Raw genomic sequence first — 18,156 nt, 5'->3', positions numbered from 1 at the left:
TTTTCCCTCATCTATGCTACATCTTTAGTAAAAGTACCTTTTCTCTAAAACTTATGGAGTCAAGGCTTCTTCTTTCCTAGAGAGTAGCTGGAGCCAGTCTGGCAGTCCCCAACTATGAGGGTCCTCATTTTACCAACCTCGGAAGGTTGGAAGGCTAAGTCAACCTTGAGCTAGTCAGGATCAAACTCCTGGCAGTCGGCAAAGTTAGTATGCAATACTGCATTCCAATTACCGCACCACCATGGCTCTGCCAAAAATGTAATTTATACTGTAAATTTTTAATTTATACTAGCTATTGCTTATTCTGAATCTAAAGGACAAAACTGAAGAGTTTTGCACATTTCAATTACTAACATACTCATTTCGGTTTAAATATCCAGACTGAAGTTGCACAGAAAGTGATACTAATGCAAAGATAGAAAATGAAATCTGCTTCCTAATACAATTTTAAAACAGTGAATTTCTTCTTGTTTAAACACACACTGTATCCCAAATGTAATTTTCCTCCTTCCCCACATATGTAATGACAGTGCAACAGTGTAACAGAATAGCCATTGCCAAACTGATGGCATTCAAATGTTTTGAACTTTCATCTTCCTGCCACACATCTGGACAAGAATAATAGGGGTCTATATTTTTCAAAAGTTAGAACACAAATTCTGCATTAAGATACACTCTGGAAGGTAGTAAGTATGAAATTTAGATTTCAATTCAAACTGAATTGTCAAATACAAGGAACTCAAAAGATCTTCGTATTTTTGTTTCTTCTGGTTTGTATCTTATGTAATACACAAATTGTGGGATTTGCAATTTTACTGTAATGTTTAACCTACTTTAAAATTTACATTTTAATAAAACAGAGCAGTTTTGACAGTTAAGGTATATTAAATCAGGATAGAGCTACATGAAGTACAGTTTTTCTGATGATGTTCATTTACCAAAACCTTTTTATTCATTTAGTGAATATATGTAAGTTCAACACATAAAAATGAGAAATAAGAAATTTCGACAAATCTATTATTCATGGTTGGAATTCAGAATATATTTTATCAAGCTGGGCTTTTCTTCTTCAGAAATAACATGAAACAGAAAGATAACTGCTTTTGATAATTTTTCAGCATATATCAAACAAAAAAAGCCATGAGTTGCTCATAAGTTATAGGCTAATAGTTTAACATAAGAATGTATATAACTAATATATCTAACATATTTTCCATATTTATTTGTATGTTGGAAACTATCGTACTCTTTTTGCATATAAGAACCATGTTGATTGTTGCATTGAACTTCACTCTGAATACCTTTCAAAATGTAATATTTATCAGCTCAATCTCCCATATTTCCACTCTGTTCCATGTGTTGTACAGATTAATTTGTTAAATGTATAAAAACTATATTTGGATGTCAAGGAGAAAAGAATTTAAAAACAGTTTCTAAAAATGGTTCCATTGTGGTTTGGTTATGCAGACCCACATAATGCTAGTTTTTGTCTCCAAGCACACACTCAAATTCACACACATTCTCACAGAAGAGCCATTTCTTTGTATTAAAAGGTAGGGATGGTTAATAACTTTTGGAAAGTTGGATAAATTTTATTATTTTCCTAATGTTATTATTCTATTATTTTCTGTCATTTGAAGAAGTAGAAAACCACATTTTTAATGAAATGCAATAGATATTCTCTGGTGTTCTTCTATAAATGTAAGTCTCCTTTATCAATTCTGAAAAAAAATCCTGTCAATTATTAGAATTATTGTTATTCCCAGTCTCTAAAATTGGGTGACAATCAGCTGAATACACTTTGTTTCATGTGTCCAGACAGTGATATATTGATGAATCTTAAAACCAATAACATGCAGCTTAAAACCAAATCTTTTTTTTCCAGGCATTAAAAACCATGGGTTCTTCAATTGGGTAATCTTTTGGCAAAATATTGAACATGCTCACACAGGAAGTAGGTTTCATGTATACATCAGTCAATAAATTTATCCACAAACCACATAATATAGAACATGTGCTAATATTAGTGGGGTGACAAGCTGGGAAACCATCTTAATGTTTCCTGGAACCCATTTAAACATATTTCTTCCAGGAACCAGTAACAAATGACTATCCTAAAAATCATATGCCTGAGACATGTAATATGAAGATTATCTATAGCAGATATTTTATTTATCATATTCATGTCCAAACTTCAAACTCATTTATACTTTTTTTACTATAAAAATTAGTTAAACTGATTCTAAGATGGTTTATAAAATATTTCATACTGTAAAATCTATTTGTGACATAAAATAAATATACAATAATTCCACAAAGAATGAATACATTTAAAAAAAACCCTGAGTGTTAATATGGGTTTTTTTTCTCTAGGGATCTCTCTCTTTTTTTTTTTTGTCTATGAATACTGAAGCTTATTGTTTAAAATACTTTTTAACAAACATTTGTGGCCAGAATTGCAATTTAATGTCAGTTATCCTGTAAAATATATAACCTATGTGCTCTACCTGACATCATGCTCGTGTATGGGAACACGGTAAAAAGAAAATTTCATCATAAAAAAAAGAAAGAATTTGCAGATTATTTCATCCTATTACAAGTGAACAGAATAACTCAGACGAAACAATAGCACTAAAAGTTAAGTGAAGTACCTTTTACTTCTACGATATCTATGAACTTCTGCAAAAATAGTAAAAGCAAGAACATTCTTCACAAAAGTATGCAACTTTAGAAAATAACTTAATTTGGGAACCCAAATAAAATTTAAGAAATATGAAATAGGGCATGTGCAATGAAAACATTTGGCATTCTTGATTATATTGTAGGCATACATATGCTTTCTGTTTTTAATATCTTTTATCAAGATGATATGGCTTCTCTCTGCTCCCAAATTTTTGTAAAGATGATTTTTCTGTCCTCATCAAATCATGAGGAAAATGCATTTATATTAATGGGATATGGTAGGCAGGACAAGGCAAAAAATGCGCCATGGTAAGAACTGTATTTATCACAAGAGAAACATGTTCCCAGGAAAAATAGCCCATAGCTGAATGGAATTTTCAAATACCTTTACCAACATAACTCAGATATTCAATTTGCTATAATTTTCCCTGGGTTTTACCCTTAACAAAGTTCTATTGATTTAAATTTTATTTTAACAAAAAATGAAGAGCTTATTCAAACTCCTTTCAATCAGTTCAGTAGGAATCTTTTCTTTAAGATTTGGGCCTCTCTGCTGGGAACAGCCTAATTAAACATGATGGATTCAGGATCTTGATTTGCCATTTGAGCCATATGCCTTAACACGTCCTTTTTGGTGATAATGCCCAGGAGCCTCCTAGAGAAGAAGGGAAGGAAAGAAACAAAATTGTGATTAATCATTAACCTGTCTTGTTCATTTTTCAAATTCTGCTGCAGGCAAAACTTAAACACAAAACAATCAGTTTCAAAAAGACACCCTGCTCCTCCCTTCTTTAAAAACCAAGAAACTGGATTTTTTTTTTTTAAAAAAAAGAATGATTTACATTTACAAACTGAAAAAAAATCATCACAATGAATTTGCTTTTATGAATACAGAGCTTTCATTATATTTTTCTCAGCCTTTGGCAAAGAGATAAAGACGCCATATTCTATCCAGCTGCATTCTTCAATGCACTTAGTTAAGGCTGTTTCTTGAGCGGGCTCAAACTTGTCCAACTTGACATCATCTCTCTGAAAACATTTGCAGAAACTGTTGGGATCCTCCAGGCCAAAGCAGAAGAAACTCAGTGCAGGGCATAAAAAGACCGATACATCAAAGTATTGCAAAAACCTTGAAGGCAGAGGCTCCTGAACTATGACCTGAATGCCAATGCATCACATTTAAAGAAAGCTTCCTGCAAAACTACTGAATTATATGCTCTCCCCCTTCTTTTGCAGGCATGCTACTATGCAAAAGGGTGGAAGCTCTCAAATATCTGTTCATTCCATCTATCATGAGTTTTTATTAATTATTTTAGAGTGGGGTTGCTATAGCTGTTAAGAAAACTGAAAAACAATGGTAAAAATATATAAATAAAATTAATAGTCCAGCTAATGTTAACTGTATGTAATACAGACTTACTAACTTACCCTAACAAAACCCTTTGAATAATCAATGCTAATTATAACAGTCCAATGCCTCATATAATTGACCCTACTGTTTTAAACATTATTTTTTAAACACTATATACTATAATTAGGGGTGAAGGGCAACTTTTCATTCCTTTTCATTTCTCAAAGGATTGGAAAAACAGAAAAAGAGGATAGATATGCTATTATCACAGCCCCAAAGATATATAAGAGCAATGCAATGTCTGGATAATTTTTCTATTTTAAAAATATTACACTATGTCCTTTACATAGTACTAAATACTGCAAGATATGGGAATCATTTCAAATAAATATTTATTTATTTTAGTGCAGTTATGAAACATCGGGTTCCTTTAAAAATCTGTCTGGTTAAGAGTATTTCATTATTGTGGAGTTTGGTCATTTATTTTTATTGAATATATGCAATTATAGTTTGTTAGACAATATCTTGAAGTAAAACGTTACAGAAAGTAAAGAATACTTTAAATAGTGTATTTTAAAATATTTATTATAGGCCTCTTTCTACCTTGAACTTTAGCCATAATCTGATATTACTTTTACAAAACTAGATTTTACTTAGTTTTTATCTTCAAAACCCAGGATTCTGTACATCCAAGGTTTTAAAAAAAATAAGTTACATATAATACTTATTGATCTAAAACCATGGTTTCTTTTTACCAATATTTTACCTGCTTTAAAAAACAACCTGCCTAGTATACAAAGAATTTATCAAAATGACATGTTTAGTAAACTCATGTGCTTTCCTGATTTTACATGAATTGAATCCCATTGAGATTAGCATTGGGCAAAAACAACGAAGTTTGTTTGATCAACAAATTGACTTTTGTTGCCTCCAAATGGCTCAATTTTTCCCCTCAAGCTAGTTGTGCAAATAAATACAGTTAAATCCTCAACTTCCGACCACAATTGAGCCCAAAATTTATGTTGCTAAGTGAATCACAACATTTGTTAAGTGAATCACTGCAATTGTTAAATTAATAAGACAGTTGTTAAATCAATCGTTAATTGATGTCAGAAGAGCGCAAAAAATGATCATGTGTCCCCGGGATGCTGCAACCATCATAAATATGAACCAGTTGCCAAGCAGCTGAATGTAAATCACGTGACCACGGGGATGCTACAGTGGTCATAAGTGTGAAAAATGGTCATAAATCACTAAGTGAACTGTTGTAAGTTGACCACTAGCTGTAGCCTTCCTGTCTTCTCTACACTTGGATATTGCTCTGTTTGCAACATCTGTCTATGTCTGGGTCAAATTCACAATGTTTCAGGCATTTAGTATCTTCTAAGTGTAAAGGCAAGAAATTAAAAGAGGCTTGCTCCCGGGGAGGAAAGCCATGGCAAATCTAGACAGCATACTAAAAAGCAGAGACATCACCCTGCCAACAAAAGTGTGTATAGTCAAGGTTATGGTTTTCCCACTTACAATGTATGGCTGTGAAAGTTGGACCATAAGGGAGGCTGAGCACTAAAGAATTGAGGCCTTTGAACTATGGTGCTAGAGAAGACTCCTGCGAGTCCCTTGGACTGCAAGGCAATCAAACTGGCCAGTCCTAGAGGAGATCAACCCTGACTGCTCTTTAGAAGGCCAGATCCTGAAGATGAAACTCAAATACTTTGGCCACCTAATGAGAAGGAAGAGCCTGGAGAAGAGCCTAATGCTGGAAACGATTGAGGGCAAAAGAAGAAGGGGACAGCAGAGAATGAGGTGGCTGGTTGGAGTCACTGAAGCAGTCGGCATGAGCCTAAATGGACTCTGGGGATGATAGAGGATAGGAAGGCCTGGAGGAATGTTGTCCATGATGTCACGGTGGGTCGGACACAACTTCACAACTAACAACAACAAAGTGTAAAGGCAATAAGTTTTCATTAATTTTAGTTTTCATATTATCAGAATAACAATGGGCTGTCTGCTAAAACAAAGGAAGGTTATGGCATACACTTGAAAGGAGACCAGGAAGCCTGTAATTGTGGAGTCTGTCTGGCAAGAACAAAGAATGCTTATTCACAGGGAATAGGCACGTGTAAAGCTTGTAACAATTCTGGGTGGTTAGAAAGATGGTAAAAGTAACCAAGAGTTAGGCATCTTGCAAACCTCAGCTAGAAGTTAGGAATAGGGATGGCCTGGAGCAAATAGGATGTGTATTAGATAACTCCTGAAGCATTCATTAGCCAAGGCTTAGGAATATGGACGGCTAGAGACCAATAGAATAATTGCTAGATCATTTCTAAAATGTTTATTAGATGATATTTCTTATATATCCTGCCCAGGGGTGAAATGCTCCTGGTTCCGACCGGATCCCCCAATCTGGTAGCAATGGCGGCGGGTGGTTCGGAGAACCGGTAGCAAAAATCCCTGCCCCACTCCCATGCCCAGCTGAGCTGTGAGATCATCAGAGCAGGGATGAAATGCTCCCGGTTCAGACCGGATTTCCCGATCCGGTAACAATGGCAGTCGGTGGTTCAGAGAACCGGTAGCAAAAATCCCTGCACCCCCCTCCCCCACCATGCCTAGCTGAGCCACACGATCATCAGAGGCTTTTTTTTTTTACTTTTAAAAGCATTTTTTCTACAACCTCTTCCGATTAAAAAATGCTTTTAAAAGTAAAAAAAAAAGCCTCTGATGATCGCGCGGCTCAGCTGGGATCATCAGAGGCTTTTCAAAGCATTTTTTTCTGCAACCTCATGGCCGAAGAGGTGGTTAAAAAAATGCTTTGAAAAGTCTCTGGGAACTCCCAGCTGAGTTGCCTGATCGGCAGAGAGATATTTTTAAAAGAGCCTCTCTGACGATCCCAGCTGAGTTCCTGATTTTTTAAAAAAAAAGTTGGCCATGCCCACCCAGTCACATTACCCCACCACCACCAAGCCATGCCCACAGAACCGGTAGTAACAGATTTTACATTTCACCCCTGCATCAGAGGCTTTTTTTTTTACTTTTAAAAGCATTTTTTCTACAACCTCTTTGGCCAAAAAAATGCTTTTAAAAGTAAAAAAAAAAAAGCCTCTGATGATCTCACGGCCGAAGAGGTTGCAGAAAAAAAAATGCCTTTAAAAGCCTCTTGCGATCCCAGCTGAGTTGCCTGATCGTCAGAGGCTTCTATAAGCATTGTTTTCTGCAACATCTTAAGGTTGTAGAAAAAAATGCTTTTAAAAGTAAAAAAAAAAAAAAAAGGTGGCCACGCCCACCCAATCACATTACACCCCCCCCCCAAGCCACATCTACAGAATCGGTAGAAACAAATTTTACATTTCACCACTGATCCTGCCTAAATATCCCTCCAGCTTTGCAAATGTTCTTTATAGCTTCAGAAGGCCTTCACTTTCCAGCACTGCAACTTGCTTTCTCTCATTGCTCCAGAATGTTTGAGCTTTTGAGGGACGTACTGTATATTCTATATTCAAGGCTCTGTTTCATTCGATTTAGCTTCTGCCTCTTATATTTTTCATTCCTTACCTCTTATAGGCTTATAAATCCTTTATAAACTTTAAAACTTTCAGTTTGTAAAAAAATAAACTTCCATTAGTTAATTCCTTTAATGTGTCATTGATGCAGGGATTTCCATCGGTATTTGAGGCACATTTAGTCTGGATAAAAGCTAAAATGTTAGCAAAACTTTTGCTAACAATTATATTTGGCTGGCATTTCTCCCTAGCAGCAGGTTTTTTTTTCTTAGATTAAAAATAATACATATTTAGCAGTAGCTTGACCTAAATATGAAGCTTAATTACATACATGTATTATAAATTCTGCTCTGTCAAAAGAGCAAAAATAAGATATATTGCTCTGATCTAGAGGGTAAGACTTTGCTAGCTAAATGAATTATATAAAGCATTAATAGCTAACAAATTTGGGAATTCATTATTTTATTTCAATGGCATCTTTTCTTTAAGTTCTTGTTTTAATATTGTTACTGAAAAATTATGAAGGTGTTTCAAATGCACCCTTCTTTTACTTCAGTTTAGTTTTAACTTATTTTTCAAAAATTGCGTTGTTATTTTTTTATAAACTCAAACATGAATCCCTTGTAATCCAACCCAGCTTGTTTTCCTGGTCTAACATTACATGTATCTGGAGAGGATTGGAATTATTTCTTCCAGAAAATAAGCCCCTGTCCTTCAACAGAAATACCATATTTTTAAAAACAAAAATAATTTATATACTTACCCACTGCGTGTAACAAGACACTGCCTGAGTCCAAGTTTTCGAAAAATGTCTACCACTGTTTCCATTGGTGTATGGTCCGTGACAGTGAAGGGGCTCAGATTCAAAATACGCCGGAGCTTCAGCATATGAGGGCTATTGGCAGGGACCTCTGGAGGCTCTTCAGTAAAATATACAATTGAATTGCTTACTACACCATCCTGGCGCTGCCTTGCATTTTCTGTATGAAAAAATCAGACAAATAAGGACTATTGCACATCCATCTCAGGAAAGAAATAGTTACTGTTTTCTGATGATCCTTTAATGGTTCTTGTAAGATCAGGATGATTATTAAGTACATCTGTATAGCAGTGCCAGCACACTAATGCTGATGCCAGATTTAGCCCAGCTCCCTTTTTTAGGGATAATCTTGATATGGAATAATTTATCTAGAATACCACATTGTTCTATATGATCAGCATCTTTTCATATCTGAGGCCATAAGGTTCAGGCCTATAGAAATCCATCTGCATGCATTCATACAACTACACAAGCTCAAAAAAAAGAGGCAAAGATGACTTTGTTCCTGTTGTTCAAATTAACTGATTTGAATCCCTTTAATGGGAGCAAAGGAGAAGAGATGCTACATTTCTGCTTTCACTGGTCACAAACCAGTGGCTTGTTGTTGGCTTAGCACTGTGATTATTGAATGGAATTAAATGCCAAATTCTTGAAGCGGTTGCCAATGGGTAAACTTAATCAGCTTAAACTTTATTTTAGGAAAGTGCCCATTTGACTTTTAAATTACACTCTTCATTAAGCTCAGCATTGACATATATCTTTCAGCTAACTGAAGCATATATTATTATTATGATTGCCCTTTTCTCTCTAATCTGTGTGTACAGCAATATCACAGCACAATTACTGCTGAATAATGCATTCATTTCCCTTTCCTTTCCTTTCCTTCGATTTTCAGTGTGTAAAACCTCCAGAACAATAGGCTTTCTAAAAATATTCTCTGTTCAAAAACAAAGGCCAACTAACATTAATAATATTTCCTCTTGCTTGATGCTAATCTTCAGAAGAGATTTTAAGTGCAAGTTTCTCTCTCTCTCCCTTTGAACTATTTTCCATCAATCATGGAGCTGAAATCAACTCTTGTCTTCTAACAACAGAACCTTGTCAGTTTCTAACACATTGGCGTTGTACTGTATTATGTCTCGCTTAAAGTCATCTTTTAACAGCCATGAAATGAAAATGACCAAATCCCAAGCTGCTATCATCTTCCAATCAGCTTTCAAGCCTACATGTAATTTATTACATTTCATATAGATTATTGACTTTTGCCCTGTCTTCTTATGGTAAACATGCCTAATTTTGTAATTGTAGTGTTTGCTTTCATCTCTGTCATCTTCCTCTATCCATCAATTTACTTTGCTTTAACTTTGAAAAGAATAAGAAAAAGAAGACAGAAAAGTTATATAGACATTCAATTTATAATGATAAATGTATAATTGTTAATACATATATATTGCAACACTTCTTTTGTTACAAAAAGTAACAAGAAAGAAGCTTTCTGTTATTCTTAAAAGAATCAAAATTTTCTAAAGGCTAATTTGGAAAGGGAAAATTAAATGCATAGACATGAGAGGACATGATATTGGGATCTTTTAAGTTTGGAATAGTATTGCACACAATTAATTTCTTACCTAACTTTCTTCTAGGCCACCTATAAAACTAATCCCCTTTATGTGAAACAGATGCAACTCACTTATTGCAAGAATCAAGTCCCGTCTCTGTGCAAAGCCAATAAGACGCTCTTTAGAAACCACCACTGGAAAGCCATTGTAGTCTGTTTCTTTGATTAATGTCTCCACATCTTCCACTGTCATGCTGTCTTGGGTCAAGACAGAAAGAGGAGGTTCTCCACGCCTGGGCCTCATAACATCAGTAGCCAGTGTTCTGTGGGTAAATTCATCTTTTACATCCAGAAATGGATAGCCGTTCAAATGGATATGTGCCTCGTAGATCCCTTCTTTGCCAAAAGCATCAGCAACCCACTTGCTAGTAACAGCTGCAGCCATAAGAGGCACAATATACTCTAGTCCTCCTGTTAATTCAAACATGATCACGACAAGCGAGACTGTCATTCTGGTAACTCCACCTGTCAAGAGAAAGAAATCGTTGGGTAGGATTGTCATAGAAGATGCCACTCTGATTTTTTGCAACCTGACATGCGTTTTCATAATTGGAATCCACTATAAAATGTTAACATTTTTCCATAAACCAAAACACAAAGGCAGCTCTGCAGTTGTACTGTATGGTATCCAGAGGCATCATTCATTGAATTAGTATACAGCCTTGGTTTTCTTCATTCCCAAATGGATATGGTGCCTTCATTCCAGGAAATCTTTAGGTATAATATTCATGAATTTTAAAACTGCAAAATTTAGGGGTGTAAACCGATACCATGCTATATCATACAGAACAACAATTAAAACAAAAGAATAATACAGGGTACCTAAGCACGCAGCAGCTCCCACCATTGCATATAGTCCTGGAGTAACACAATCAGCTCCTGGTCTACACCAGTTTCTGAAGATGATCCAGTCGTGATGATGGTAGGCCAACTGTTCCACACCAATCCCAACAATTCTACCAGCTATTGCTCCTACAGCCATGCTGGGTATAAAGAGACCTGAAGGAATCTCAAATAACATAAAGTGAAGTTAAAACCAAATTACAAGCACAACTTAATATAAATAGTCCTCAACTTACAACAGTTCTTTTAGTAACCTGATCAAAGTTACAACAGCACTGAAAAAAGTGACATGACCACAGCAGCATCCCCATAGTCACATGAACAAAATTCAGATGCTTGGCAACTGGTTCATATTTATGATGGCTGCAGTGTCCTGGGGTCATCCTCTTTTGTGACCTTCTAATGAGCAAAGTCAATGGGAAAACTAGGTTCACTTAATAACTGTGTTACTAACTTAACAACTGCAATGATTCACTTAACAACTGTGGCAAGAAAGGTCATAAAATGGGGCAAAATTCACTGAAAAAATGTATCACGTAACAACATAAATTTTGGGCTCAATTGTGATCATAAGTCGAGAACTACCTGTAGTACATATGGTAAAGATGATTTCAAAGTTTACTTTAAATATAAATATATTACATTTCTTAAATTTAATAAATAATTTCAGTGGCAACTGAAGTCTTCCTACTAAACATTCTTGTTTCTTATTACTTCAGAGAACTCCATTATTTTTGTTCACTGCAGAGACTTATCACCTTACATTTCTTAACACCTTGGCTATTTTCCAAGATTGTTATGAATTCTGTCTTTCACAACAATTACTCAAGCAAGAGCAGAAGAGACAACACATGAAGGAATCATAGCACAAAAAAAATAGAATTTTAATTACCGCTATGATTTTCCCCATCAATGGTATTGGTAAAGAAATAAATACCAAATTGTTTTTGCATCATATTTTCTTAGAATTAATGTCAAGCAAGTTCTAATGGCCCTGCAGAGATTATTTTTCTTTCTCACTTGCTATTAAAAGTGAGCAAGTAGGGGCACTAACATTTTGCCATAGATGTGGGAAGCCATTAGTCAAAAATTATTTGAAATCTCCAATAATTCTGATTTTTTATCTTAACCACATTCCATGATTCATACTATTAATCATGTACTTGACATCATCAAGTACTACTTCATTACATCACAATGCATATTTTGTCATTTTGATGAACATTGGATGATTGTGGATGCCAGTGTGATTGCAGATGAATTTAGCATCAAACACTCAGTCTAAGTAACAACCTATTTAAACCACTTAGAACTATCATTTGCTAGTTATAAGTGGTTTCAAATAATCTGATAATATCTACACTGTTCTTCAAACTTTTGTAATACTTGCCCTACAAATTTATGGAACTTATGGGTGATTATTATTTTGAAAATAAAATAATGGCAAAAATAAAAAGCCCTAAAAATAAGTAGTAATTTATTAAAAAGCAATTACTATACATTCAATGTACTGTCAACAATTTATGTCTGTATGTTATCAAATTCTGCTAAACATGGACTCTGAAGACAACATTTAGTATAAAATAAAATGCTGATTAACCTGTCATTTAATGTTGCTCAGCAGACCAAAGTGACAGCAAGAACTGCCCAGTGAAGGTAGGAATTTATGTTCATGTAGTTACAAATTGGTAGAAGAATAAAAAGTGAACTCAAGAAAGAAGGAACAATTTTAAGAAATGTACAGAATTTAAAACATTTGTACAATAAGCAAGATCACTTATTAGGATATAATGGAAATTTATTCCATTTCCAGGCACACACACACACACACACACACATATATATATGGAAATGGAATAAATTAAAAAAGATATAGTGGATGCAAAACTTCATAGAAATAATTACAGTACAACAATGGGAAAATTATGGGTAAAATGATAAATACTTCACATTATAATTTAAGGGGAAATTGCTACAAAATGTTTTATAGATAGCATATAACTCTGTCAATTATTACCAAAATAGACAAACTATACAAGAAATGTGAAAAATGCCATAACAAAGAAGGAACATTTTATCATATCTGGTGGTGTACAAAAAAAATTCAAGAGTACTATAAATAAATATATCAAAATATTCAAGAATTCTTTAAAAGCTGAACTGAAACTATAAACATTTTATGTGGTATAAATTATTATTTTTAGTGCAATTTTCCCCTTAGTTTTACTTGGATAAGTAAAAGAAGGAGCTCTGATGGCACCGTGGTTAGAATGCAGTATTGCAGGCTAACTCTGCCTACAGCCAGGAGTTCAATCGAAGTTGACTGAACCTTCTATCCTTCCGAGGTCAGTAAAACGAGGACCTAGATTATTGGGACAATATGCTGACATTGTAAACTACCCAGAGAGTGTTGTAAAGCACTATGGAGTGGTATATGAATCTAAGTGCTATTGCTATATTGCTATATTTGTTTCAGTGTATCAGATCTTAGGTGACTACAACATTTCTTAGACTATGCTTGATTTTCCAACTTACCTTCATGCCAAACGTGAATATGGTAATGATGATTTTAAAAACCAGAGCCAGAGCTAGCTGCCACATAGCCATGTATACTCCTGTACCAGCTGGTCTGTCGGGAATATCATCCACAGGTCTAGTCATGTTGGGATCGTTTATGTAGTCACAGAGTTGCGATGACTCCAAGGCTCCACAGTCATTGAAGAGTTCAGAGATGAGCTCACTGGTGCTCCTTCGTGTATAAGGATTTGGATAGGCAATAATAGCAGTTATGGCAGTGACTGCAATGACCTCTAAGACTGGATACTTTCCAAGCCTGGTAGTTTTACGCCTCCTGCACCATGCAATGTTGCATCGAATAAAAAGCGTCCCCCACAATCCTCCAAAAACTCCAAGCAATATAAAAGGGAAAAGTTCAGCCATGTACCAAGGGGTGTGATATTCCACATAAAAGAGGACCAGGCGACTGTTACCAAATGGATTGATGGATCTCAGAGTAAAGGCTGCAACAAGTGCAGCAAAGAAAGATCTCCAGAGAGTCTTCAGGGGAAAATAATAACTCACCTATGATAAAATAGAATCCATCAATAAGTATTTCCAATTTTTTCAAAGGGTTTCCTTTGCAGATACTTGTGGAAGTGATATATTATTATGCATTAATAAAGATACAGTCCAATGATAGGATTGTAGAAGGTTAAAAGTGATGAAAAATTACACTATCTTTGAATATATTATTAGAATTACACAAGCACACTGCAGAGATAGAACAAACAAACAAACAAACAAACAAACAAACAAACAAACAAACTACTTTCACATTTTCAGGTGATACTAGGATCCCATAACCACTGCTATTAAAGTACCAAAGAATTCTACACGTACACAATATCCATTTTGTGAAAAAAAGAGAATATAGGGGAAAAATTTCATCATATACTTATATTTCATCATATAATTTTATATAATCGTTTATGTCTCCCAGTTTTTACTAGTAGCCACATTCAATTTAATCAATTTATTACAGTCTTAGACCAGAGACCAGAACACATAAAAACGCTCAGTAAATATACAATTAAAAATTCCAGTATAAAATAATAAATAACAACTAAAATCTATAATAAAATCCGGTCTGTCAATTATACATGGACTAACTATACTACAATTACAATCCATAAACTGTGTAGTCTGGTGTAGGTTCAACACTAAAAGGGAAAAGACTAAGCAGTGCAAGGGGTTTGTCGCATTTGTTATATAACATAACTATGGTGGAAAAGACACATGTTGCGCCGAATCCACAGTGCTGCTGCACAGAATCTGGCCACTTGCACTGTAGTTATGGACTGTTCAACCTTAAGCAGCCACTGAAGATAGGAAGATCTAAGGAGCATCTGACCCACAGTCTCCACCTCTCCTGAGCCACAGGAACAGAGTCTTTCCGTCAATAGTGTCCTTTTATACTTGCCGTACAGGACAGCTGATGGAAGCGCATGGCATCGTGTGAGCGAAAATGCTTTCTGGTGGTTTGTTGACTCCAACTGATTAAGATAGCTGGCAGGAGCAACAAGACATCTAATGGCATCTGGAGCCAGAAACAGCAGAGCTTTCTCTAAGTCCGCCTGCCTCTCGATGTCCTCTACCCTTTGTCTTGCTAGGTCATACTCCATCTTGAGTATTGAAGCTGGGGAGAAGCCTAGTTTGGCAAGGTTGGACTCGACAGCCTTGATCCATAATGAGGAGAAATTGTCTTGGAGGATTAATGGAGCAAGAGCTTGCGGAAAGAAGTTAAGTTTTAGCCAGAGTTTAAAGGATGTTATACAGATTCTTGCTCTGACTTTTGTCAATCCTGTCTCCAGGCGCAGAAGTGCATTTGAGACACAACGCGACATCTGGAGAATTGTTCTAATAAATTTGGATTGAACTTTTTCTAATGGTGTAAAACACAAAGCTGACGGTCCGAGCAAGGTCCCATAAAGAAGCTGTGCTAGTGACTTGGCCAGAAAAAACTTAATTGTGGCAGGGACATAATATCCTCCCTTTGTGCAGAAAAATGTAAGGATGGTGCTCGCTGATCTTTGGCCCAAGGCAGTCGCATATTCTCCATATGCTTTTCTTGAACCATTGGCCTGAATGACCATCCCCTGGTATTTGAAGATGGTTACCTGCTCTATTTTGTGGCCATTTAGATACCATGAATAAAGTTTTGAGCTTTTTGCAAAGGCCATGATCTTTGTTTTCTCTTTGTTTATGACCAGTTTATTGTAATTACAATACTGGACAAGGGCTCACAAGGCTCTTTTAAGGCCTACTGGTGTCCTGAAGAGGATCACAGCGTCATCCGCATAGAGCAGGAAGGTGATGCTTCGATCACCTATTTTTGGGGGGTGGTAATTTGGTTTGTTTAGCCATTTTACCATGTCGTTTATATAGAAGTTGAAAAGCAGGGAGGCCAAAATGCACCCGTTTAACCCCCTTTTGAGTTTTATAGTAGCCACATAAAAGTTGGTTTGATACAACTGTGAAATTGATATGCACTTTTCATAGGAAGGTAATCTTACCATATGGTTCATGGATTGCAAAAGAGAATTGCCTTCTCACTTGCTAGTTATTTTAAAGAATCAAATGAGGGGAAGTACATTTGTACTACGTTTAATAAAATAACTGAATATTAAATGAGGCATATGACAGATTGTTGTCTTTTCAAGATATTATATCTTTACTATTGTAAAGCCACTTTTACCTAGCAGTACCGTGGTTCTTACCATCCCCACCAATTTATAATATGATATTTCAGTACTATCATCTAAAAAGGATGTATGTGTGGTAAGTTATTCTTTCTTAACAACATTGTTGCTATGCTACAGGTTTCTACAATACCAAGACTGGATGTTTTTCATGCATCTTAAGGCATTTCATTTTGTTCTTTATATACCCATGTAAATTTATTATTTATTTATTTATTAATTCAACTTGTATACCGCCCTTCTCCCCAAGGGGACTCAGGGCGGTGAACAGCCAAGCTTAAAACACATATAATACAAAAGTTAAGAAAAAACTAAAAATAAATTAAATCATCGGCATTTCCAATTTAAAATCCCAGATCTACAAAATCGAAAAGTTCCCAATTTAAAACCCAGAATCAATAAAATCGAAAATTTAAAAATGACTTAATCCTCCAGGCCAGCCAACAGCAAGGAAGCATCTGGATTAATAGTATATCTTCCTGCCAAGGAGGGGCTCAGAGAAATACAAAATATTACAGTTGAGGAATATAGTAGTCCTCATTTAGCTACTGCCTTGTATAGCAACAGTTCACAAATACAATAATGATGAAAAAGCAACTCCTTGCATTTTTGATTTTCATATATAAAAGCAAAGGAAAGCTGAAGTAAGAACATACAGTAAGAACAGTTCACTTAGTGACTGCTTCACTTAATAACTAAGTTGTGGGACCCATTGTGGTCACTAAAATACAATTGAAGATAAAACAAAAAAACTGTTTCTGGATAATCTTACTTTTAGGGATGTTTTCAACTGATGTAGGGCCTTGCAAGCATAAGAACAGCAGTTATCAAAATATTTTAATCAACCAGGATCAAGTGGTCTAGCTCCCTGCTCAAGCAGGAGACCCTATATCATTTCAGACAAATGATTGTCCAGTCTCTTCTTAAAACACCCAGTGATGAAGTACTCACAACTTCTGAAGGCAAACTGTTCCACTGGTTAATTGTCCTCACGGTTAGGAAGTTTCTCCTTAATTCCAGGTTGCTTCTCTCCTTGAGAGAGATTCCCTTGAGCCAGATTTCGCCTAATCTGTACTTGTAACTTTGGTTTTTCTTGCCCAGGTGTAAAACCTTGCTTTCCATCCATTGTTTCTTGCCCTGCCCTCTGGTGCTTTGGAAAATAAATTGACTCCCTCTTTTTTGTGGCAACCTCTCAAATACTGGAATTCTGCTATAATGTCCACCCTAGTCCTTCTTTTCTCTAGATTGGCCATACCCAATTCCTGCAACCATTCTTCATATGTTTTTGTCTCCAGGCCTTTAATAATCTTAGTTGCTCTTCTTTGCACTTTTTCCAAAGTCTCAACATCTTTTTTGTAATGTGGTAACCAAAAATGGATACTGTATTCCAGGTGTGGCCTTATTAAGAGTTTATAAAGCAGTACTAATACTTCACATGATGTTTATTTATGCCTCTGTTTATACAACCAAGGATTGTATTAAGTTTTTTTGCTGCTGCCGCACATTGCTGACTCATGCTTAAATGATTGTCCACTAGAACTCCAAGATCCCTTTCACAGTTACTGTTTTTGAGCCTAATCTGTACTTGTAACTTTGGTTTTTCCTGCCCAGGTGTAAAACCTTGCTTTTCTCCACATATTAAATTTCATATTGTTGGATAGGGCCCATTGTTCAAGCCTGTCAAGATTTTTTTGAACCCTGAGCTTGTCTTCTGGGGTGTTGGCTATTCCTGCTAACTTAGTGTCATCTGCAAATTTGATTAGTTCCCCTTCTATTCCCTCATCTAATTCATTTATGAAGATATTGTTGAGTACCAGGCCTAAGACAGAACCTTGTGGTACCCACTGCTTACTTTCCTCTATGTAGATATAGCACCATTAAGGACTATTAGTTGAGCACGGCTTGTCAGCCGGTTACAAATTCATCTGGTGGTGATGTTGTCTATCCCACATTTTTCTAGTTTACCAAAAAGTAGGTTGTAGTCTACTTTGTCAAATGCCTTCCTAAAGTCTAAGTATATTATGTCTACAGCATTTCGCTGGTCTACTGATTTAGTCACTTTGTCAAAGAATGAAATAATATTG

The 18,156-nt window shown here is 35.6% G+C and overlaps 1 protein-coding gene across 2 annotated transcripts in view; it reads right to left on the bottom strand.

Moving 5' to 3' along the window:
- Positions 1 to 3,246: 3,246 nt before the first annotated feature.
- Positions 3,247 to 18,156, bottom strand: part of CLCN4 (chloride voltage-gated channel 4) — a 39,734-nt gene continuing 24,824 nt past the window's right edge. For both annotated transcript variants that reach the window (XM_070942994.1, XM_070942995.1), the window contains 5 exons: positions 13,350 to 13,895; positions 10,794 to 10,980; positions 10,044 to 10,436; positions 8,297 to 8,513; positions 3,247 to 3,337 (listed from right to left, as the gene is read on the bottom strand). In XM_070942994.1, the coding sequence (XP_070799095.1) occupies positions 3,247 to 3,337; positions 8,297 to 8,513; positions 10,044 to 10,436; positions 10,794 to 10,980; positions 13,350 to 13,895 (1,434 nt within the window). The remainder of the gene's footprint in view (positions 3,338 to 8,296; positions 8,514 to 10,043; positions 10,437 to 10,793; positions 10,981 to 13,349; positions 13,896 to 18,156) is intronic.

The sequence above is a fragment of the Pituophis catenifer genome, unplaced genomic scaffold (assembly GCF_029215685.1).
Source record: "Pituophis catenifer annectens isolate HBS135680 unplaced genomic scaffold, rPitCat1.0.hap2 SCAF_4, whole genome shotgun sequence".
Classification (NCBI taxonomy): Eukaryota; Metazoa; Chordata; class Lepidosauria; order Squamata; family Colubridae; genus Pituophis; species Pituophis catenifer.
Note: the sequence above shows the minus strand (reverse complement) of the source record. Positions and strands in the feature narration are given on the sequence as shown.